Source organism: Bombina bombina, chromosome 4 (genome assembly GCF_027579735.1).
Source record: "Bombina bombina isolate aBomBom1 chromosome 4, aBomBom1.pri, whole genome shotgun sequence".
In the NCBI taxonomy this organism is placed as follows: domain Eukaryota; kingdom Metazoa; phylum Chordata; class Amphibia; order Anura; family Bombinatoridae; genus Bombina; species Bombina bombina.
The window spans coordinates 360,500,472-360,526,544 of NC_069502.1; the positions used below are offsets into that span (position 1 = coordinate 360,500,472).

At 40.8% G+C, this 26,073-nt stretch overlaps 1 protein-coding gene across 1 annotated transcript in view; it reads right to left on the minus strand.

The window, feature by feature from the left end:
- Nucleotides 1-26,073, minus strand: part of PDCD10 (programmed cell death 10) — a 167,182-nt gene that overhangs the window by 114,412 nt on the left and 26,697 nt on the right. The window contains exon 3 of the mRNA XM_053710112.1: nt 10,180-10,233. Coding sequence (XP_053566087.1) covers nt 10,180-10,233 — 54 coding nt within the window. The remainder of the gene's footprint in view (nt 1-10,179; nt 10,234-26,073) is intronic.

The following is a 26,073-nucleotide window of genomic DNA, read 5'->3' on the forward strand; positions in this document are numbered from 1 at the left end:
ACATCTCTTGCCCAAGCCTGAGCGAAGAGAGAGAGTCTGCCCCCCACCAGATCCGGTCCCGGATCGGGGGCCCGCATTTCATGCTGTCTTGGTAGCAGTGGCAGGTTTCCTGGCCTGCTTTCCTTTGTTCCAGCCTTGCATAGGTCGCCAGGCTGGATTGGCTTGAGAAGTATTACCTTCCTGCTTAGAGGACGTAGCCCTTGGGGCTGATCCGTTTCTGCGAAAGGGACGAAACTTAGGTTTATTTTTGGTCTTGAAAAGACCTATCCTGAGGAAGGGCGTGGCCCTTGCCCCCAGTGATATCAGAGATAATCTCTTTCAAGTCAGGGCCAAAGAGTGTTTTCCCCTTGAAAGGAATGTCAAGCAATTTGTTCTTGGAAGACGCATCCGCTGCCCAAGATTTTAACCAAAGCGCTCTGCGCCACAATAGCAAACCCAGAATTTTTTCGCCGCTAACCTAGCCAATTGCAAGGTGGCGTCTAGGGTGAAAGAATTAGCCAATTTAAGAGCACGAATTCTGTCCATAATCTCCTCATAAGAAGAAGAATTACTAATAATCGCCTTTCCTAGCTCATCAAACTAGAAACACGCGGCTGCAGTGACAGGGACAATGCATGCAATTGGTTGTAGAAGGGAACCTTGCTGAACAAACATCTTTAGCAGACCTTCTAATTTTTTATCCATAGGATCTTGGAAAGCACAACTATCTTCTATGGGTATAGTGGCGCGCTTGTGTAGAGTAGAAACCGCCCCCTCGACCTTGGGGACTGTCTGCCATCAGTCCTTTCTGGGGTCGACTATAGGAAAACAATTTTATAAATATGGGGGGAGGTACTAAAGGTATACCGGGCCTGTCCCATTCTTTACTAACAATGTACGCCACCCGCTTGGATATAGGAAAAGCTTCGGGGGGCCCCGGGGCCTCTAAGAACTTTTCCATTTTACATAGTGGTTCTGGAATGACCAGATAATCACAATCATCCAAATTGGATAACACCTCCTTAAGCAGAGCGCGGAGATGTTCCAACTTAAATTTAAAAGTAATCACATCAGGTTCAGCTTGTTGAGAAATGTTTCCTGAATCTGAAATTTCTCCCTCAGACAAAACCTCCCTGGCCCCCTCAGACTGGTGTAGGGGCCCTTCAGAAACCATATCATCAGCGTTCTCATGCTCTACAGAATTTTCTAAAACAGAGCAGTCGCGCTTTCGCTGATAAGTGGGCATATTGGCTAAAATGTTTTTGATAGAATTATCCATTACAGCCGTTAAATGTTGCATAGTAAGGAGTATTGGCGCACTAGATGTACTAGGGGCCTCCTGTATGGGCAAGACTGGTGTAGAAGAAGGAGGGGATGATGCAGTACCATGCTTACTCCCCTCACTTGAGGAATCATCTTGGGCATCATTTTCACTAAATTTTTTTTATGTAAAATACATATAGTTAAATGAGAAGGAACCTTGGTTTCCCCACAGTCAGAACACAATCTATCTGGTAGTTCAGACATGTTAAACAGGCATAAACTTGATAACAAAGCACAAAAAACGTTTTAAAATAAAACCGTTACTGTCACTTTAAATTTTAAACTAAACACACTTTATTACAGCAATTGCGAAAAAGTATGAAGGAATTGTTCAAAATTCACCAAAATTTCACCACAGTGTCTTAAAGCCTTAAAAGTATTGCACACCAAATTTGGAAGCTTTAACCCTTAAAATAACGGAACCGGAGCCGTTTTTATATTTAACCCCTTTACAGTCCCTGGAATCTGCTTTGCTGAGACCCAACCAAGCCCAAAGGGGAATACGATACCAAATGATGCCTTCAGAAAGACTTTTCTATGTATCAGAGCTCCACACACATGCAGCTGCATGCCATGCTGTCCTCAAAAACAAGTGCGCCATACCGGCGCGAAAATGAGGCTCTGACTATGATTAGGGAAAGCCCCTAAAGAATAAGGTGTCTAAAACAGTGCCTGCCGATATAATCATATCAAAATACCCAGAATAAATGATTCCTCAAGGCTAAATATGTGTTAACAATGAATCGATTTAGCCCAGAAAAAGTCTACAGTCTTAATAAGCCCTTGTGAAGCCCTTATTTACTATCTTAATAAACATGGCTTACCGGATCCCATAGGGAAAATGACAGCTTCCAGCATTACATCGTCTTGTTAGAATGTGTCATACCTCAAGCAGTAAGAGACTGCACACTGTTCCCCCAACTGAAGTTAATTGCTCTCAACAGTCCTGTGTGGAACAGCCATGGATTTTAGTTACGGTGCTAAAATCATTTTCCTCATACAAACAGAAATCTTCATCTCTTTTCTGTTTCTGAGTAAATAGTACATACCAGCACTATTTTAAAATAACAAACTCTTGATTGAATAATAAAAACTACAGTTAAACACTAAAAAACTCTAAGCCATCTCCGTGGAGATGTTGCCTGTACAACGGCAAAGAGAATGACTGGGGTAGGCGGAGCCTAGGAGGGATCATGTGACCAGCTTTGCTGGGCTCTTTGCCGGGCTCTTTGCCATTTCCTGTTGGGGAAGAGAATATCCCACAAGTAAGGATGACGCCGTGGACCGGACACACCTATGTTGGAGAAACACACATGATGCTGAACAATTACACTTTAAAGCAAAAAAACTTCCTGCAGAACATTGAACTTACAGAGTTTCAAACTCCACAGAGTTTGCAGAGGTTGTATCTGCTTCAAGAAGTAGAAACTGTGCAATTATATTTTAGCCTAATTAATAGGTATTTCCTTTAACTGGCTAATATGATGCAAAGAACATCCCATTTTAGAGTTAAAGTTTTCAATTACATACTATGTTCTTCAGAGAGATAAGAACTCTCTCTGAGCAAAACAAACAAGTTTGGAGTCTGATTAACAAACATAGAACATCCAAAGTTTACATCCATTGCCCATTCACCAGCTAATCAGGAGAAAAACTTAAATTATGTTACCTGATAATTCTCTTTTCTTCAGATGGAAAGAGTCCACAGCTGCATTCATTACTTTTGGGAATTCAGAACCTGGCCATCAGGAGGAGGCAAAGACACCCCAGTCAAAGGCTTAAATAAAACTCTCCCACTTCCCCCATTCCCCAGTCATTCTGCGGAGGAATAAGGAACAGTAGAAGAAACATCATGGTGAAAAGGTGCCAGAAGAATAAAAATAACAGATGCCCCACAGAAAAATTACGGGCGGGGAGCTGTGAACTCTTTCCATCAGAAGAAAAGAAAATTATCAGGTATGCATAATTTAAGTTTTTCTTCATAATTGGAAAAAGTCCACAGCTGCATTCATAACTTTTGGGAAAATATCCAAGCTATATAAAATGGGGTGGGGGGGTTCAAAAGGCGGCCCATTCTGAGGGCAACAGGTCTGAAAACCCCTACCCAACAAAAACCCGCTTCATCCGAAAAGGAACTCAATGACACTAACCCACATATAGTCCACAAGCCTTGCTAGAGACCGCAGGAATTAGACCGACTGAGCCAACAAGCCTCCAGGAGTAACCGTCGCCAAGCAGTCGGTCCCAACGAGAAAGAAAGAAAGAAAGAAAGAGAGAGAGATATCAGACTACCGTAGTCTCCCACAAAGGGAAGACACTGATGAACATCCATCAAGGACAGAAAAACCCTAAATAGGTTACAACGGGTCTTAAATAAAAATACAAGGCAAAAACTCGAGAAACCAAGCCAAGCTCACAAAGACCCAACAGTCTCGAAGAAACAAGGGGAGGCAACGCCCAGACTCCAGATTGTACAGAAACCACGGAGTAGGACCGGGAATCTGAAACAGAAAAGAGATCTTCTCCCAAACACAGTGCAACCACACCATAAAAAGACAACTGAAGACGAAAGTCCCCAGAGTCACAAAGGTCGCTCAGAATATCTAAATCTTCAGAACCAAATCCATGTGCGGCACAAAGGTAAACACCTGAGACAAAACCCTGCATGCATGCTACAGTCATCCAAGAGAACGTTGAAATTTGAAAACCTGCAGGGCAAGTAAAGAGTAGTTGCAGATAGGTTCCAAACCGTCAGCCTGCTAAATAGCCACTAAGCAGTGGACACGTCACAGGCTATCCAAGAGCCGCCAGTCCTTCCCACATATCCTGAACGTGGAGAAGACACAGAGCCCTCAAAGAGGCTCACCATACCTTGAAGACCCGAGGACAAAGCAGCAGAGCAACAGATCCTGCTCCAAACACCAGACCAGCACAAGCAACAAGCACGTCTGAAAGAAAGGGGGAACAGAAAAAAAAACCCAACCACAAGCCCTCAGGGATTGGAAAGAATAGGAGGAACTCACCCACCCCAACAGAGCTTGGGCTAAGCCAATCCGCTCTTCCAATATAGGTACTCCCAAGGAGAACCCCCTAGGACCTGAGCAGAGAAAAGTGCAGTAGCTCCCTGAGAAGACCTGGAACAACTCTCTATAACAGTCACAACATGAAGACTGCAACTTCCATAGTTGGAACAGAACAGGCCCCAGAACAGCAGCCCGCTATCCCCTAGCACCTGTTCCAACCTCCTGCACACAAGGCAGGAAAACGACCCTCCTGAGAGAGAGGAAAACCCCCACCTTTTAAAGGGAGACAAACTACCCCCTCAAAGAGGAGAGCACAGATAAAAGGACAGCGCACATGCCCACAACACAAGAAAATCAGTCTGATCAAACCACGGACCGAATGAAATTCATCCAAACATCACTGTTGATCCAACAGACAAAAAACTCCCCGAACACACTTCATAAAAGTCCATGTGCAAACTATTGTATCACAGAACCACCACAAAGTGAAAGGACATGCACTGTGAGAACATGTAGCCATAGCTGGAATTAAACTCTCAACTATCAGCTTACAAGCCCGCAAAGGCTACAACTAAACCATTGCGGGACACCTTCCAAGGACAAAAAAACAGGCCATAAGAAACATGGTAGCACCCGAAAGAGAACGCAAATCCTGGCTCAGCTGCTTGCAGGCTCAACGAGCTAGCCATTAATCCTAAGCCTGTGTTCCCGGGAAAAAATGGGTTGCCCCGAGCCAGTCCACAGGATCTTAAGTCTCCAGGCATCCATAAGGATCCAAGACAAAAACCCTGAGCCCGGGCCCCAGATCGTTAACAACCACCACCCCAGGGAACACAAAATACCTTGTCTGAAGGAATCAGACCTCACAGAGGAAGATAACCGGACAACGGGAACAAGACTCACTCGTAATCCCCAGCCCAAAGGTAAAGAGACACCCCTTGCAGGAGTCCACCAAAAATGAGCAAGGGCACAACAGTCTGGCGCAAATACTTAAAAATCCAAGGGCGTCAAAGACAACACACAGGAAGTCCAAGACCACGGGAAAAAACAAGGACAGAGTCACCTGAAGGTAGAGAGAGTAGAACAAAGGCTAATCTCCATAGTCCTCTCAGGATACATAACCAGAGGACCACACCCAAGGAAGAAGAATGCAGAGCATCCCAAATTTCTGGTAGAAAAACCCCTAAACGAAGCTTGGAGGAGACGACAGCACAAGCCATCATCCCTGATATGGAGACGACTAACTCCCAGAAGTAGGAAAAAGCCACACGGCCCTCACTTCCTATTAGACTGCAAAAACTATCAAGTAGAAAACAGACAAAGTCCAGAAGTCTCGACCCGAAGGAAGAGAATCTCAAAAAGGAACGAGACCTAACAGGGACAATTCCAAAGAGTCCCTGAAGGCAAGACCGCCAGGAACCTGCAGCAAGGAGGTCCGAAGGCCTCCCAGCCTCCAACCCACGCGGGGAAGGAGACACTCCAAGACCCGACAAAAAATGGAATCAATTGAGCGTGTTGCAGTAGAACTTCTAGTCCCAGACGACCAACATGAAATGAGGACTGAACCAATCCCCCATGCCTCACGGACCCTCAGGTCCTCTCAGAATGCTAAGCTGAAACTTAGCAAAGAAAAACAAAAAATAACACACATAATGTGAAGCACTCGGCGCCCTAACCTGACCAGCCAGTCAAACCAGCTCCACGTGTCTGATTAGGCCTCAAGACGGGAGGACCTAAACCCAATCAGGACCAGTCCAAAACCAAGGGCCCTCACTGTCAAGGCCGCATAGAATCCCACCTAGAGGGAGAAATAAACAGCAGACAAACCTAGAACTAAAACACGTCCAGAACAAAACTTCCTAAGAAATAACAGTGCAATCAATCGCGAGTATCGATTCCAGATAGAATTCCCTAAGGAAATATAAACCAACATGAGCTTTAACCAAATAAAAACAATCCTAACCGGATAAAAATAAAAAAAAGATAAGGTAACCCGCAGGTTATCGCCTATGAAGAACAGGCGCACCCGCAGGACCGGCCAAACAGGGACCCTGTTCTTCCAAGCTCAGAACTTGAAAGGCCCCATCAACTTTGGGGATCTTTTCCCAAAACTCTATAGAAATTGCTGGTAAAGGATACAATTTTTTAAACCTTGAAGAAGGAATTAAAAGGAGTACCTGGCTTATCCCATTCCTTAGAAATCATATCAGAAATAGCATCAGGAATAGGAAAAACCTCTGGAGTAACCACAGGAGGTTTAAAAACAGCATTTAAACGTTTACTAGTCTTAATGTGAAGAGGACTAGCTTCCTCAATATCCAAAGTAATTAACACTTCTTTTAACAAAGAACGAATATACTCGATTTAAAACAAATAAGTAGATTTTTCAGTGTCAATATCTGAGGAAGGATCTGAATCAGATAGATCCTCATCAGAGGAGGATAAGTCATTATGTTGTCGGTCATTTGAAATTTCATCAACTAAATGAGAAGTTTTAAAAGACCTTTTACGTTTATTATAAGGCGGAAATGCAGACAAAGCCTTCTGAATAGAATCAGTAAGAAATTCTTTAAAATTTACAGGTATATCATGCACATTAGAAGTTGAAGGAACTGCAACTGGCAATGTACTATTACTGATGGATACATTCTCTGCATGTAAAAGTTTATCATGACAACTATTACTAATGACATTAGGAGATATAATTTCCACAATCTTACAACAAATGCACTTAGCTTTGGTAGAACCGATGTCAGGCAGCAAACTTCAAACAGATACTTCTGAGGCAGGATCAGATTGAGACATCTTGCAAAATGTAAGAGAAAAAAACCAACATATAAAGCAAAATTATCAATTTCCTTAAACGACAGTTTCAGGAATGGGAAAAAATTCAAACAGCATAGCCCTCTGACAAAGAAAAAGGCAAGAGGCAAATAGCAATGGGGTAATAAATAAATGAAAAATTTGGCGTCAAGTATAACGCACAACGTAACTGAGAAAACATTTTGGCGCCAACAACATCCGGAAATGACACACTTGCGTCACCAACGACGCAACCATGTGTAAGACTCGACGTCAACTACGACACCGGAAATGACTAACTTGAGTCAACAGACGTACTTTCGCGCCAAAAAATTCTCGCGCCAAGAATGATGCAATAAAGTCTAGCATTTGGCGCACCCGCGAGCCTTGTACTGCCCGCAATTTGTAAGAAAAATGTAGTCAATCAGAAAAAAAAAAAAAAAAAAAAAAAAAGACTAAAACCCCAGGTAAGAAAAAAAATTTCTTAATATGTTTATTTTTCCCAAATATGAAACTGACAGTCTGCACAAGGAAATACATGAACCTGACTCTTGGCAAATATAAGTACAATACATATATTTAGAAGTTTATATAAATGCATAAAGTGCCAAACCATAGCTGAGGGTGTCTTAAGTAATGAAAATATACTTACCAAAAGACACCCATCCACATATAGCAGATAGCCAAACCAGTACTGAAACAGTTATCAGTAGAGGTAATGGTATATGAGAGTATATTGTCGATCTGAAAAGGGAGGTAGGAGAACAGAGAACCTATGAAATAGACCCCCATTAGGGAAATCATTGCATTCAATAGGTGATACTCCCTTCACATCCCTCTGACATTCGCTGTACTCTGAGAGGAATCAGGCTTTAAAATGCTGAGAAGCGCATGTCAACGTAGAAATCTTAGCTCAAACTTGCTTCACCACCTCCATAGGAGGCAAAGTTTGTAAAACTGAATTGTGGGTGTGGTGAGGGGTGTATTTATAGGCATTTTGAGGTTTGGGAAACTTTGCCCCTCCTGGTAGGATTGTATATCCCATACGTCACTAGCTCATGGACTCTTGCCAATTACATGAAAGAAATATAAAATGCTAATGGTAGAAGGAAGTGCAACACCTAATCTAAATTCATATACTATACATAAATAGTGATAACCGCCAATTATGTGAAAAAAAGTTCCAATTTAGCCTAAGCGTTAAAAGAAAAACATCTCTATATTTTGAAAAAACGGAAGAAGGGATCCGTGCACTCGAAGAGTAAACTGTAAAATAACTTTTTAGGTGAAAAACAGCAAATATCTAATATGCAGGTAAACAAGGCAGGTAACCCCTGAAACGTTTCGTGCTGGTGTAGAGCTTAATCATATCTATATTTTCATTGAGACCAAATGGGACTGAAGTGTGCAAGTTCCAAATCCAAAAAGTCTCCCTTTGTCTCAAAAGGGTGAATCTATTGATACCACAAGATTTGGGAATGATTTCAATCTGTAAAACTTTCAAAACAACCTCTTGGGTGTCCCGTTTACAAACTGCATGGACGTGCACTTCTTTCTACCATTAGCATTTTTTTTTAATAAATAAAAAAAGGTTTTCAAAAAATGCACGTCCTATACGTATCTTGAAAGTTTAATTTTGAGTAGACTGTCCCTTGAAGTTTGACTATTGCATACCCCTTTAAATTTGGCTTTTCTTTAATATGGACGAATTAACCAATTGATTATTAATATGGTTAGCAAGGCAGATCTTTTGTTTGTTTATATGTAATCTAGCAATTTAAGGTTAATATTCAATTGGATGGCCATTTGTTACTATGTAGGTAGTTTGTAATCACACCCAACAATGCCACATATGGGAAGGTCCGACCGACGGTACATCAGTATGGCGTCAGCTAAAAAGGAGGACAAACCAGTTTTACACACTGAGTAAAAGAATCTTAACCCCCCACCCAAAAGGCAGCACACAGCCTCTCACCACGCTAAAAATTAAACATTGTTGGCATCACCAGTGCAATCCATCCACAAACTCTAACCCCAGGCTAACACGCTGAAGATAACGGCAGATATATACATATATACATAAACATATACACACCATCACAATGTGAGCTCACTGATCTGACTAATGCTAAGCAGCCTGTGAGTGTGGCTCTCTGTCCTAAACATTGGCAACCATAAGAATGTCCCACAATCATAAAAGTCTCCTTGGCCATAAAGGACCCCCTCCCCTTATGTACTACTTTGCCAAAATATGGGCTGTGAGTGTACAGTCATTCACACAGCTGCTGAACTTACCTGTGTCCAGTAGTAAAGCCACATCCCACTGGGTAATCACCAACTCAGGATACTGAACAGGATATACCCAGCAGTAGGTGACTAAGGAACAGTCCCAGTGACCACTGAGGAACAAGAGAATTACACTCACCAGCCATGGTACACCTAATCATCCCTCTGACCTATTATCTGTCCTCTGAGGGTGATAGCAGCCTCCCTGCATTTTGAGTACCCCTTTCAGAAACTTCTTTCCAGCAATGCACCATTTGCCTTTTCTCCTGTGAAGGCATAAATTAAGACTGAGGGGAATCAGGAAATGGGAGGGATTAAAGCTTTTGATGTGTTGGGTTATTTTTGCCTGCCTCCTGGTAGAGGGAGTTTAATCCCAAATGTTACAGCATGTGGACTCTCAACACCTAATGAAAAAAAAAAAAAAAAAAAAAAAAAACCTTATGTACAATGCTTTAACATGTTTTGTTTGCACCTGGCTGGATGCTATAGTAACACACTGAAAGTCCCCAATCTTTTCAAACACACTTTTCGTAGAGGGGCCAGTCATCTGCTGTACCTCCTGGTTATGCAGAAAGGACAGATTGGCTCTTAGACTTTATGCAGGGCATCGGGTGCTATACTTTGAGGTAAAGCAATTAAACCAAAAATCTAAACAAAAGTTGCTTGTGGACTAGAACTGCTCTATTAGCACTTTTGGGTTATAATTAGCTCTTTTGTACCCATGCTCAACAGCAATATGTTTTATATTGGCCATTGCAAGGCTTACCTTTATAAATGCTGCCCGGAGCGTCTGAGCCGCAGAAAGATTAACATGTTCTAGCTATATAATAAAAAACAAACACACAGGTTACATATTAATGCACATTAAATTATATAGAATGCATAAATATTATTCACATTGTAAAATAGACTATTTAAAGGGTGAAAAGACTGATAAATACTTATTGGGGGAGGGAGGTTGGGGAGAGACACCGATAACCTTAAATTGGGAGTAGCAAATTTGTTCTTGCAGTAAATTCCTTTCAGTCCCATAAAGGTGGTAGTCTTAAAAAAAAAAAAAAAAAGTACTAAATAAATGATATTGCCACCTGTGGAGTTGCTACAAAGGGATGTCTAGTCCAAAATAAAGTTTAATAATTCAGATAGGGCATGTCAATTTTAAACAATTTTCCAAGTTACTTTTATAACCAATTTTGCTTTGTTCTCTTGGTATTCTAAGTATAAAGCTAAACCTAGGAGGTTCATATGCCAATTTCTAAGCCCTTGAAGGTCGCCTCTTCTCTCAGGGCATTTTGACAGTTTTTCACCACTAGAGGGTGTTAGTTCCTGTGTGTCACATAGATAACACTGCTCACGCACGTGGAGTTCCTAGGAGCCAGCACTGATTGGCTAAAATGCATGCGTCAAAAGAACTGAAATAAGGGGGCAGTTTGCAGAGGCTTAGATACAAGGTAATCAGAGGTAAAAATTATATTTATATAACTGTGTTGGTTATGCAAAACTAGGGAATGGGTAATAAAGGGATTAAAAAGCGCAGAGTAAAACACCAAACTCCTGATATACCTAAAAAGTCCCTAATATAGGCATGTAAAAAACAGATAAAATTATATTTTAACAGGAGCGCTGTAGCTAAAGGTGTATGTGAAACAAAATATCAAAATTAGGGCAGGTGATAAAATTACAAAAGATACGTGTTAAAACATCAATGTTAATAAAAATATTGGGATAGTGACAGAAGCTTAGTGATATTCGTGCATATTGTGAATAATCAAAAAAAAAAAAAAAAAAAAAAAAGGGCTTTATGAATAAACAGTGACAAGTGTGATTTAGCAAGGCTCTGCCTAAAAGTATTTAATGCAACATATGTAGATACAGAATAAAAACAATATATACTAAAAACGGACGTCTCCGTATAAAACAAAATATGCCAATACATATTTTTTATTGAATGCAACTGTTTAAAGCAGATGCAAGAGTTCCATTTGTAACCTTCAATAAGGCTTATAGTATCGGTACACAAACAGGTACCAGGAGGATGCAAAAATTTTTAAAGTTCCACAGATGACAAGCAGCATCAATCTGTAACAGCAACTGGTAGCTGTGAAATACTTCTTGTTGCCAACTTCTAATTTGAAGAAGTATTTCACAGCTACCAGTTGCTGTTACAGATTGATGCTGCTTGTCATCTGTGGAACTTTAAAATTTTTTGCATCCTCCTGGTACCTGTTTGTGTACCGATACTATAAGCCTTATTGAAGGTTACAAATGGAACTCTTGCATCTACTTTAAACAGTTGCATTCAATACAAAACAGCCGTTATCAGTATCCTGCGTGCATCTGAGCACATAAAGAGCGGATACCTGCCACTGTGAGCTAAGAAGCTGAAACCTGAGAGCGATCGTAACAGGAACCAATCGGAGTGCTCAGTCAGGCCAGCGCCCCTATAAGTGACGTCACTTCCGCTACGGCGGTAATTTCTTCTTTGCTTTTATCGAGAGCCGCAATTGTTTGGGGGTAAGCCTGCATCATCTATCCACATATTAACTTTTATCTGGACTGTTTTATCCCGTCTCTGGCCATAAGGAGATACATTTTGACATTGTCGGTGTATTGGCATATTTTGTTTTATACGGAGACGTCCGTTTTTAGTATATATTGTTTTTATTCTGTATCTACATATGTTGCATTAAATACTTTTAGGCAGAGCCTTGCTAAATCACACTTGTCACTGTTTATTTCAGTTTACTTTGCTTCATAAAGCCCTTTTTTTTTTTTGATTATTCACAATATGCACGAATATCACTAAGCTTCTGTCACTATCCCAATATTTTTATTAACATTGATGTTTTAACACGTATCTTTTGTAATTTTATCACCTGCCCTAATTTTGATATTTTGTTTCACATCCACCTTTACCTACAGCGCTCCTGTTTAAATATAATTTTATCTAATAAAGGGATTATCTATATTTTAAAACAAAAATTCTGGAGTAGACTGTCCCTTTAATTATATTTTTATTCACCTCTATGAAACAAAATTTTTTAGCCTCATATGGATGCAAAGATGATTAGCTAACAAATTAAATCAGGTTTGTTACTGTTTCACAAAACTATGGCAATAATATTGATGATATAACGCATCAGATAACTGCCTATATAGACAGCTAATTCATGCAGAGACAAAAAAAAAAAATATCAGATAGCTATGCATGCATCCAGGTAGTAAATACGCAATAAAAAAAAGAAAAAAAAAAAAAGAGAGAAATCAGTAATATCTGTACACGACAACACGGAAATCCAGTCATCTCAGTAACACTTGTTAAATGTAGTTAGCAGTCTTATAAAATGCATGGGATATGAATTATGTCCCAGATGACTGGTAATATGGTAAATGCATATTTCCTTATCAGGTACATAATCTTGCAGGGCTCAGCAAATATCCGGGGTGCCAGGTAAAAAACTGGAACTGCTCTTTGGGTGAGGAGATTTTACAGCCTCTTTTGCATTCTTCAACTACGCTTTTTATGTAAAAAAACAAACAAACAAAAAAAAAACACATCCACTATCTCCCCGTTTACCCACTTGCCTTATCCAGTATTGCTGCACAATGGAAATTAAATAAGCATATTTGTCTAGTCTGCCTAGCTTGTATTGCCTTTATATTTATACAAAGTTTACAGTTGACTTTGTAGCATCCGCATGTTTGTGCGTAAGCAGGATGCATTATGCTAAAACAGTTTGTCTAAATAATTTCCTATTGGACAGGATTCCATACAGATGCACTAGCATTACAGAACAACGTGTTTACCAGCTGTCCCAAAAATAACACAAAGGCACTTCTGAAGCCAAAACTCAGCATTGATTCAACTTGGAGATACTGCACTATCATTTTATACACAGCATTTGTCCTCGAACACTCCACTGGAGCACAAATTCATTAAATGTATCATGTCTATAGAAAGGAAAAGCACAGCAGAATTGCCAATATAATCTGAGGGAAATAAAATAAATAAAAAAGGAACAATCTGGAGGAAACAATTTTGTGTCCAAACATTTAAAGATTAGAAATTTCAAACCACAAAGGGTAAAAAGGAATGTAAAAAGACTAAGATTTTGAAAAATGGTTCCATAAATCATAGTTAATTTATGCACACATAGCAACTAAATTTATTTCAGCAGAAAAATAAAATCTGCATACAAAATATGAAAAAAATAAATAAAAAATATGTAGATGATATTGCAGAAGTTATAAGCCTGTAGAAATCATGTTCATAGCCTCCTTTGCTGTGGCCAATCAAAGCTGCTCTGTGGTAAAATATACTGTGTCTAGGAGCCAGTAGCCAGGGAGCCACTGGCTCCTAGAATTTTACCCCTGGATCCTTACTTTTTGGGGTATTGTCTATATATCTATATACAAATACCACTGTATCTGCTAAAGTTATATCTGGCTCCTAAATTCTAAACAGATTTGTCGACCCCTGGGAGTATGTACTACAGGTGCCTTTCGTGGAGAAAGAAAAAAGAAAAATCTGCAGAAGAAAATGTGTACATGGTAATCATTTGGCGGATTAAAATCTGTGGCAGAAAGATGGGGATTGAAAGCCATAGCAAATATTTTAAACTGCAATGTTGAAGTATACAGAAACGTTTGAAAAATAAATAAATTGTGAAACAAAGTTTTTTTTTGTTTTGTTTGTGTTTTTACAGCACAGTAGCCTCTCTGTTAAGGCTAATTTTGTTTCCATATGTGATATGGCAGGGGCTACTGACAATCAGAAGCCATACCATACACCCCCACTGCATTAATCTAAGCAAAAGTATCTTCCCATGCTGTGCTATAGACTGACAGCAGGATGGGCCTGTAGCGCTACAGTAGCAGTGTAGCTTTTGAAATTCCATGCCAAATATGAGACCATGATGGTGTAACAAATATATTATTTTCTAAAATTGACCCTATTTGTTTTTATCCTATTTAAACAGTTCCTAGTTATCCATTTTACCTGCGGAGTGTAATAAATGATTTACAAATATCTCCTTTAAAGGGACATTAAACCCAAAATATTTATTTCATGATTCAGATAGAGAATACAATTTTAAACAACATCCCAATTTACTTCTATTATCCAATTTTCTTCATTCATTAGATATCCTTTGTTGAAGAAAAAGCAATGCACATGAATGAGCCAATCACACAAGGCATCTATGTCTAGCAGATACTGACCCTATCTAGATATCCTTTGCTGAAAAGCATATCAAGAGAATTAAGGAAATTATATAATAGAAGTAAATTAGAAAGTTGTTTAACATTGAATGCTCTATCTGAATCATGAAAGAAACATTTTTGGTTTCATGCCCCTTTAACTTTATTTCAGCTTTTCAAATAGCTTATTTTGCCTGTGGTATCCCTACTTAAACTGAAAGTTTCTATACTTAAAGGGACAGGCTATTCTAGAATATTGAATCCCTTTATTACCCATTCCTCAGTTTTGCATAACCAACACGGTTATATTAATATAATTTACCTCTATGATTACCTTGTATCTAAGCCTCTGCAGACTGCCCCCTTATTTCAGTTCTTTTGACAGACTTGCACGTTAGGCAATCAGTGCCGACTTAAATAACTTCACTGGAGTGAGCACAATGTTATCTATATGGCACACATGAACTAGCGCTGTTTAGCTGGGGGGGGGGGAAACTGTCAAAATGCACAAAATTAGATAAGATGCGGCCTTCATGGGCTTAGAAATGAGCACGAGAGCCTACCTAGGTTTACCTTTCAACCATGAATACAAGAAAACAAAGCAAATTTGATGATAAAAGTAAATAGGAAAGTTGTTTAAGATTGCATGTCCCATCTGAATCCTGATATTTTAATTTTGATTAGACTATCCTTTTAAAGTGATAGTAAATTCAACAGAGTAACTTTGCACTAATATATTAAACTAATAAATAGAACTGGAGTCTCGTTTTAAATTATTAATTAAAGGACCACTAAACATAATAGAATAGCATAGTCAATAAATGAATAATACAGAAACAAAGCAACTGCACTTAAATTTGAATTTTTAATGAGTATATTTTTCTTCCTAATGCATCATCTGACAGTCATCAGCCAATGCATATACGTATATCTTGCACATGCTCAGTAGGGGCTGGAATAAGAAAAGTTTGCATATAAAAAGAATGTGCACATTTAGATAATGGAAGTGAAATGGAAAGTTGTGTGCTCTATCTGAATCACGATTATTTCCCCTAATAATTAACATTTTGTTTATTACACAGCTACCTGTCCCCTGGCTGCCTCTGTGTGAAATGATTTTTTCCTTCTTCATAACTGGCATATGGTGCAGCCAATAGGTGATGCACCATAATGCCCTATGTGTTTGATCTGCAGCATGCACCCACGCCGCTGCTTTGAGGAATCTACGACAGCAGCCTCATGTAAACAGTGATTCACGGTTTACTGCTGCATGTTCCATCTCTGTGACATACCCCTAGCACAAACAAGAATTTTGACTATTGCATTATATATTTTAAGTTGATTAAATGGATCTCATGATTTATTTATTTTTTATAGCTGAGGGGCAATGTTTAATCACTCTATGGACACAAAAGCCAAATGCTTGTTTGTACTAGCGGTAGGTCTCAGAGATGGAACATGCAGCCGAGACCACAGCAGTAAACAGCTATGCGATAGACGATTCAATGTTTACATGAGGCGGCTGTTGGAAATTCCTTACTACTCTTGCACAGTTTGCAATTTGTACCTAAAGCCCTCAAAGCAGTGGCATGGGACCGTGTTTCAGATCAAATACATAGGGCGTATTGTGCATCACCCAATTGGCTGCACCATGTGCCTGTCAAGTTAAGAAAAACAAAAAAAACACTGAGGCAGCCAGGAAACAGGTAGCTGTGTAATAAAAAGTTATTAGGTGAAATACAATAATTAAAATGGAGACTCAAGTTACAGTTATTGCATATAAATACAAATAGTCCAAAGCTACTCTGTTGAAGTATTGGCTATAGAGAAGCTGTGTAAACAGCCAGCAGAAGAAATTACACTCCCAGTGGGGGTAATGAGAGATACAATATTAACTTTCAATTGTTCTTAGTATTGGGCTTTGCTAAACAAACATAAATATGGAGTAGAAAGATTGGTGAATTTGTTCACAAGCATATCAAAAGATCTGCCTAAAACAAAATGCTGTACAAGCATTTAAAACTTTCATTTTGTTAGCAAAAATATGAACGAATTGCTATGTCAAAGCAGTCCAGAAATACACCTACTTTGTTTCCTCGCCAATAAGGGCTAGATGTAAATAATCTTGTAAAACTGACCATGTCAACCACTGTGTGGCATGTTGGGTCAGGTATGGTAAACTTTGATGAATGCATGCCATACTCTTTTAGAGGTAAACTTACTGCAAAACAAAAAACAGAATTTATGCTTACCTGATAAATTACTTTCTCCAATGGTGTGTCCGGTCCACGGCACAACATCCATTACTTGTGCGATATTCTCCTCCCCTACAGGGAAAGGCAAGGAGAGCACACAGCAAGAGCTGTCCATAGAGCTCCCCCTCTGGCTCCGCCCCCCAGTCATTCGACCGACGGTTAGGAGAAAAAGGAGAAACTATAGGGTACCGTGGTGACTGTAGTGTATAAAGAAAAAGAAAAAATTTTCAAACCTGATTAAAAAACCAGGGCGGGCCGTGGACCGGACACACCGTTGGAGAAAGTAATTTATCAGGTAAGCATAAATTCTGTTTTCTCCAACATTGGTGTGTCCGGTCCACGGCGTCATCCATTACTTGTGGGAACCAATACCAAAGCTTTAGGACACGGATGAAGGGAGGGAGCAAATCAGGTTACCTAAACAGAAGGCACCACGGCTTGCAAAACCTGTCTCCCAAAAACAGCCTCCGAAGAAGCAAAAATATCAAATTTGTAACATTTGGCAAAAGTGTGCAGAGAAGACCAAGTCGCTGCCTTACATATCTGATTAACAGAAGCCTTGTTCTTGAAGGCCCATGTGGAAGCCACAGCCCTAGTGGAGTGAGCTGTGATTCGTTCAGGAGGCTGCCGTCCGGCAGTCTCATAAGCCAATCGGATAATGCTTTTCAGCCAGAAAGAAAGAGGTAGCAATAGCTTTTTGTCCTCTCCTCTTACCAGAGTAAACGACAAACAAGGATGAGGTTTGTCTAAAATTCTTTGTTGCTTCTAAATAGAACTTTAAAGCACGGACTACATCTAAATTGTGTAACAAACGTTCCTTCTTTGAAACTGGATTCGGGCACAGAGAAGGAACAACTATTTCCTGGTTAATATTCTTGTTGTTAACAACTTTTGGATGAAAACCAGGATTGGTACGCAAAATAACCTTATCTGAATGGAACACCAGATAGGGTGGATCACACTGCAGAGCAGATAATTCAGAAACTCTTCTAGCAGAAGAAATAGCAACCAAAAACAGAACTTTCCAAGATAGCAACTTGATATCTATGGAATGTAAGGGTTCAAACGGAACCCCCTGAAGAACTGAAAGAACTAAATTTAGACTCCAAGGAGGAGTCAAGGGTCTGTAAACAGGTTTGATTCTGACCAAAGCCTGTACAAAAGCTTGTACCTCTGGCACAGCTGCCAGTCGTTTGTATAACAAGACAGATAAAGCAGAAATCTGTCCTTTTAGAGAACTCGCTGACAATCCCTTATCCAAACCTTCTTGGAGAAAGGAGAGGATCTTAGGAATTTTAATCTTACTCCAGGAGAATCCCTTGGATTCACACCAACAGATATATCTTTTCCATATTTTATGGTAAATCTTTCTAGACACAGGTTTTCTGGCTTGGACCAGAGTATCTATCACTGAATCTGAAAACCCACGCTTGGATAAAATCAAACGTTCAATTTCCAAGCAGTCAGCTGCAGAGAAATTAGATTTGGATGTTCGAATGGACCTTGTACTAGAAGATCCTGTCTCAAAAGGTAGCTTCCATGGTGGAGCCGATGACATATTCACCAGGTCTGCATACCAAGTCCTGCGCGGCCACGCAGGAGCTATCAGAATCACTGAGGCCTTCTCCTGTTTGATCCTGGCTACAAGCCTGGGAAGGAGAGGGAATGGTGGAAACGCATAAGCTAGGTTGAACGACCAAGGCGCCACTAATGCATCCACTAGAGTGGCCTTGGGATCCCTGGATCTGAACCCGTAGCAAGGAACCTTGAAGTTCTCACGAGACTCCATCAGATCCATGTCTGGAATGCCCCATAATTGAGTCAACTGGGCAAACACCTCCGGGTGGAGTTCCCACTCCCCTGGATAGAAAATCTGACGACTCAGATAATCCGCCTCCCAGTTGTCTACTCCTGGGATGTGGATTGCAGATAGGTGGCAGGAGTGATCCTCCGCCCATTTGATGATCTTGGATACCTCTCTCATCGCCAAGGAACTCCATGTTCCTCCCTGATGGTTGATGTAAGCTACAGTCGTCATGTTATCTGACTGGAATCTTATGTATCCGGCCTTCGCTAGATGAGGCCAAGCCCAGAGAGCATTGAATATCGCTCTCAGTTCCAGGATGTTGATCGGGAGAAGAGACTCTTCCCGAGACCATAAACCCTGAGTTTTCAGGGAATCCCAGACCACGCCCCAGCCTGATAGACTGGCGTCGGTCGTGACAATGACCCACTTTGGTCTGCAGAAACTCATTCCCTGAGACAGGTGATCCTGTCTACTGGAGCATGCACAGTTGTAATGGTCTTGGATGAATTCGAGCAAAAGGAACTATGTCCATTGCTGCAACCATCAACCCTACTACGTCCATGCACTGAGCTATGGAAGGCTGCAGAATAGAGAGAAGAACTTGACAAGCGTTTAGAAGCTTTGACTTTCTGACTTCTGTCAGGAAGATCTTCATTTAAAAAAAAAAAAATCTATTATTGTTCCCAAAAGGGAAACTCTTGTCGACGGAGACAGGGAACTCTTTTCTACGTTCACCTTCCACCTGTGAGATCTGAGAAAGGCTAGAACAATGTCTGTATGAGCCTTTGCCTTGGAAAGAGACGACACTTGAATTAGAATGTCGTCCAGATAAGGTGCCACTGCAATGCCCCTTGGTCTTAGAACCGCCAGAAGGGACCCGAGCACCTTTGTGAAAATTCTGGTAGCAGTGGCTAGTCCGAATGGGAGAGCCACAAACTGATAATGTTTGTCCAGAAAGTCGAACCTTAGAAACTGATGATGATCTTTGTGGATAGGAATATGTAGATACGCATCCTTTAAATCCACGGTAGTCATATATTGACCCTCCTGGATTGTAGGTAAAATTGTTCGAACGGTTTCCATATTGAACGATAGAACTCTGAAAAATTTGTATAGAATTTTTAAATCCAGAATTGGTCTGAAAGTTCCCTCTTCTTTATGAACTACAAACAGATTTGAGTAAAAACCCCTGACCTTGTTCCACAGTTGGAACTGGGTGTATCACTCCCATCTTTAACATGTCTTCTACACAATGTAAGAATGCCTGTCTACTTATTTGGTTTGAAGATAAGTGAGAAATGTGAAACCTTCCCCTTGGGGGTAGTTCCTTGAATTGCAGCAGCAGGCTTCTTGGCCTGTTTACCCTTATTCCAGCCTTGCATTGGTTTCCAAGCTGGTTTAGTCTGGGAAGCGTTACCCTCTTGTCTAGAGGATGCCGAGTTAGAAGCCGGTCCGTTCCTGAAATTGCAAAAGGAACGAAAATTGGACTTATTCTTAGCCTTGAAAGGCCTATCCTGTGGGAGGGCATGGCCCTTTCCCCCAGTGATGTCTGAAATAATTTCTTTCAATTCTGGCCCAAAAAGGGTCTTACCTTTGAAAGGGATATTAAGCAATTTTGTCTTGGAAGATACATCCGCCGACCAAGACTTTAGCCAGAGCGCTCTGGGCGCCACAATTGCAAACCCTGAATTTTTCGCCGCTAATCTCGCTAACTGCAAAGCGGCGTCTAAAATAAAGGAATTAGCTAACTTAAGTGCGTGAATTCTGTCCATGACTTCCTCATACGGAGTCTCCCTACTGAGCGACTTTTTCAGTTCCTCAAACTAGAACCAAGCCGCTGTAGTGACAGGAATAATGCACGAAATAGGTTGAATGAGGTAACCTTGCTGTACAAAAATCTTTTTAAGCAAACCCTCCAATTTTTTATCCATAGGATCTTTGAAAGCACAATTGTCCTCAATGGGAATGGTCGTGCGTTTGGCTAGTGTAGAAACTGCCCCCTCGACCTTAGGGACTGTTTGCCATATGTCCTTCCTGGGGTCGACCATAGGGAACAATTTTTTAAATATAGGAGGAGGGACAAAAAGGTATGCCTGGCTTCTCCCACTCCTTATTCACTATGTCCGCCACCCGTTTAGGTATCGGAAAGGCATCAGGGTGCATCGGGACCTCTAGGAACTTGTCCAAGTTTTCTGGGATGACCAGATTGTCACAATCATCCAGAGTAGATAGCACCTCCTTAAGTAATGTGCGGAGATGCTCTGATTTAAATTTAAATGTCACAACATCAGGTTCTGCCTGCTGAGAAATTCTTCCTGTATCAGAAATTTCTCCATCTGAGAAACCCTCCCTCACTGCCACTTCAGACTGGTGTGAGGGTATGACAGAAAAAACATAATTTATGTAAGAACTTACCTGATAAATTCATTTCTTTCATATTAGCAAGAGTCCATGAGCTAGTGACGTATGGGATATACATTCCTACCAGGAGGGGCAAAGTTTCCCAAACCTTAAAATGCCTATAAATACACCCCTCACCACACCCACAATTCAGTTTAACGAATAGCCAAGAAGTGGGGTGATAAGAAAAAAGTGCGAAAGCATATAAAATAAGGAATTGGGGGGGATACCTACGCATCTGCATGAGCTCTATATAGATCACGGCCCGTGTTAGCCGCAGCAAACAGGGGGGTGCATTTGTAAAACCACATACTGAGTCCTATGTTGCGCATAGAAATGACACTTTGCTACAATGTAAAGTAGTGAGTATAGGGGGGGCGGAGCAAGCCGCCAAAGTCTCTGGACGCACATAGCTGAGGCTCCTGGCTTAAGTGTGGTTTTTAACAGTTATTTTGGACCAGCTAGCCCATATCAAGTGACAGATTGACTCTGAATCCCTCTCTAAGAGCCTGAGGTGAAGATTTGAAGAAGACCCGGGAGCTATACTCACAGTACACGATCAGGGAGACTTACTGGGGCCTAGCTACGGGCAGCGCAACATGGAGGGCTCCCGCGCAGCTATCTTAGCCCTCTTTGAGGAGTATGAGCGCTACATTCATAGTAGGCTGGACCGGCTCTTTTCACTGATCACACGCCGAGATGTAGAGGAAGAAAGCGCTGAGCCATATGGGGGAGCGGTTGTGGCCCCATCTAAGCACATGAGTGTGGATCAGGGGAACACCATCGAGTACTCTACACCGGAGCCAACCAACCCTCCAGAGCCCGCCCCAGTTAATGTAAGCAACAGCCACTCACCATGTCCCTCTGTTCCGGGAACTGCGGCTGAAGATCGGGAGCTGGTTGAGAGCTCCGTGAACCTACGGGAGGAAGTGGAGGTGGGGTACAATGCAGATGAGGTCCCTGCGATGCTTGGGGAAAAAGTCATGGCCCGGTCCGATCAGGAACTTGCAAATTCCAAGGCTCATTATTCTGTCAGGTGGGCACTCCTCTTACACAGCCTGGACATGCAGTGCAGCTATTCTAACACGGACACACATGCGGGGGCTTTTCTGGGCCCTGGAGAATCTGGCCGCGCCTGCATGAAAGTTGGAGTTGGGTGACAGTTTGCTGGGGCAGCGAAAGCCAGGGGTGGTAGTATGCAGCAAGGTCCTTATACGCTCCTGGCTGAGCTGGAAGTTTGGAGTTACTGATTTACTCCCTAGTATTCGTAACTGAGACATCTGCACTCATGAAGATTTTTGTCTGATAATGTGTGGACTTTGCAATTAAATCCTCTTGTGAATTATATTATATGTACTTCAACCACCTAAAAATGTTGTTGCCTATATAGGGCTCCATAATATCTTGTACCCTAATGTCAATTCCTGTATATGCCTATATTCTTACTGCCTGGTGTATAGGTCTGCACTGCAAAAAGAATGGATATGCATATAAACAGGGAGGTCTGACTGAAAGTCAGTGCAGCTTTTGTACACCTACTATGCTATACTGCGTTACTTAGTTATTAGATAGATGTGTTTCCTCTTATTTTTGTGCACTGATCTCACGATAACATAAGCTCTGTAATTAATCAGACCCTATATTTGTAACTCTATTAGTTATGCTTCCTAGTCAGCTGCGTATCTTAGGCCATATGCCTGACAGACATCTTTATGTAACAATGTATTCATCTGTATTATTGCTCTAGATCTGGGGGTATCAGAAATAACTATGGCATGCTACAGGAGGGGTGAGATCTTATTTTCCTATACTGCAGTCCTTGGACCAGATCTCTGATATGGTATGATGGGGGCGGGGGGGTCACCGGGCACACCACTCCACTGTTGATGTGTATTATGGCCCCAACTCCACATAGATTAGCAGATCTCTCCAGTACTACTGCTTTATATTACTAGTAGGTTGCTCTTTCTGACTACCGTTATAACTCTGCCATGCACTTAGAAAACATGATCCCCATCAAAATGCCCTGATCCAGATGATAACAGTACTGGCATTTTGCTATTTTGTTTTGTTATGTTCAGGTTATACACTTATCTTATAGTTGATATTAACCAATGCCTATAAGAATATAATTTTTTTTGTGAACCTTTGAGAAATGGCTATATATATAGACTTTCCTTATTAATCTCATATCTAGTATAGGGTGGACTTAATTGTTAGGTATGTAAGTTAGCAAAGACAAAATATACTATTCCTGGCTTATCCTCCGTCCCCCCCCCCCCCCACCAAATCTGTGCGGTTAGGGAGGAATTTCCCTCCCCTGCACTTCTTTTTGGCAGAGTTAAGGAGTCTCTGCCCAACCCGTAGAGCCATGACTAAGATTTCCCCTGTATTCATATATAAAGGCTCCCGGGGTTATAATATAGGAAATTTAACTGTGGTTAGGATTTCCTAGTTCCCTGAAGATTATCCAAGATAATAGTTTATTACTGTTTGTAATTTTATCATTGTTCGGTGTTTAGATAAAAGTGAGGTCTCAGAACGGTCCTCAGTAATTATAAGCTTACTTATATATTATGACCATATCTGATACTGCCCTTATGTTGATAGCATATGTCTAGTCCTCAGCCCGTTTCTAATACATAAACACTGAAGTCCTATTTTCTACTATTTTCTCTGATAACATGTCCTCTAAGGCTTTATTCAGTTTTTGGTCCCTTGATTGGACCTGTCTGTCTGGGGACATTGCAAAACTATTAAATGTACAGAAAAATGAGGTGCCCGGACTGTCATGTCATGTCAGTATAACCTATGTTGTGATCTGTATTTTGGTTGATGAGACTGTTGTGTATAAACTATTCTAACCTCAATAAAAAAAAAATTTTGAAAAAAAAAAAAAAATAAAAAAAAAAAAAAAAGGAATTGGAATAATTGTGCTTTATACAAAAAAATCATAACCACCACAAAAAAGGGCGGGCCTCATGGACTCTTGCTAATATGAAAGAAATGAATTTATCAGGTAAGTTCTTACATAAATTATGTTTTCTTTCATGTAATTAGCAAGAGTCCATGAGCTAGTGACGTATGGGATAATGACTACCCAAGATGTGGATCTTTCCACGCAAGAGTCACTAGAGAGGGAGGGATAAAATAAAGACAGCCAATTCCTGCTGAAAATTATCCACACCCAGAATAAAGTTTAATGAAAAATATAAGCAGAAGATTCAAACTGAAACCACTGCCTGAAGTACTTTTCTACCAAAAACTGCTTCAGAAGAAGAAAACACATCAAAATGGTAGATTTTAGTAAAAGTATGCAAAGAGGACCAAGTTGCTGCTTTGCAAATCTGATCAACCGAAGCTTCATTCCTAAACGCCCAGGAAGTAGAAACTGACCTAGTAGAATGAGCTGTAATCCTTCGAGGCGGAATTTTACCCGACTCGACATAGGCATGATGAAATAAAGATTTCAACCAAGATGCCAAAGAAATGGCAGAAGCTTTCAGGCCTTTTCTAGAACCGGAAAAGAAGACAAATAGACTAGAAGTCTTTCGGAAAGACTTAGAAGCTTCAACATAATATTACAAAGCTCTAACAGCATCCAAAGAATGCAATGATTTCTCCTTAGAATTCATAGGATTAGGACATAATGAAGGAACCACAATTTCTCTACTAATGTTGTTAGAATTCACAACCTTAGGTAAAGAATTCAAAAGAAGTTCGCAGCACCGCCTTATCCTGATGCAAAATCAGAAAAGGAGACTCACAAGAAAGAGCAGATAATTCAGAGACTCTTCTGGCAGAAGAGATGGCCAAAAGAAACAAAACTTTCCAAGAAAGTAATATAACGACCAAAGAATGCATGGGTTCAAAAGGAGTAGCTTGAAGAGCCCCCAGAACCAAATTCAAACTCCAAGGAGGAGAAATTGACTTAATGACAGGTTTTAAACGAACCAAAGCTTGTACAAAACAATGAATATCAGGAAGATTAGCAATCCTTCTGTGAAAAAGAACAGAAAGAGCAGAGATTTGTCTTTTCAAGGAACTTGCGGACAAACCTTTATCTAAACCATCCTGAAGAAACTGTAAAATTCTCGGTATTCAAAAAGAATGCCAAAAAAAGATGAAAAAGACACTAAGAAATATAAGTCTTCCAGACTCTATAATATATCTCTCTAGATACAGATTTACGAGCCTGTCACATAGTATCAATCACAGAGTCAGAGAAACCTCTTTGACCAAGAATCAAGCGTTCAAACTCCATACCTTAAAATTTAAGGATTTGAGATCCTGATGGAAAAAAGGACCTTGCGACAGAAAGTCTGGTCTTAACGGAAGAGTCCACAGCTGGCAAGAGGCCATCCAGACAAGATCCGCATACCAAAACCTGTGAGGCCATGCTGGAGCTACCAGCAGGACAAACGAGCATTCCTTTAGAATCTTGGAGAATACTCTTGGAAGAAGAACTAGAGGCGGAAGATATAGGCAGGATGATACTTGTAAGAAAGTGATAATGCATCCACTGCCTCCGCCCGAGGATCCCGGGATCTGGACAGATACCAGGGAAGTTTCTTGTTTAGATGAGAAGACATCAGATCTATTTCTGAGAGTTCCCACATTTGAACAATCTGAAGAAATACCTCTGGGTGAAGAGACCATTCGCCCGGATGCAACGTTTGGCGACTGAGATAATCCGCTTCCCAATTGTCTATACCTGGGATATGAACCGCAGAGATTAGACAGGAGCTGGATTCCGCCCAAACCAAAATTCGAGATACTTCTTTCATCCAGAGGACTGTGAGTCCCTCCTTGATGATTGATGTATGCCACAGTTGTAACATTGTCTATCTGAAAACAAATGAACAACTCTCTCTTCAGAAGAGGCCAAGACTGAAGAGCTCTGAAAATTGCACGGAGTTCCAAAATATTGATCGGTAATCTCACCTCCTGAGATTCCCAAACCCCTTGTGCCGTCAGAGACCCCCACACAGCTCCCTAA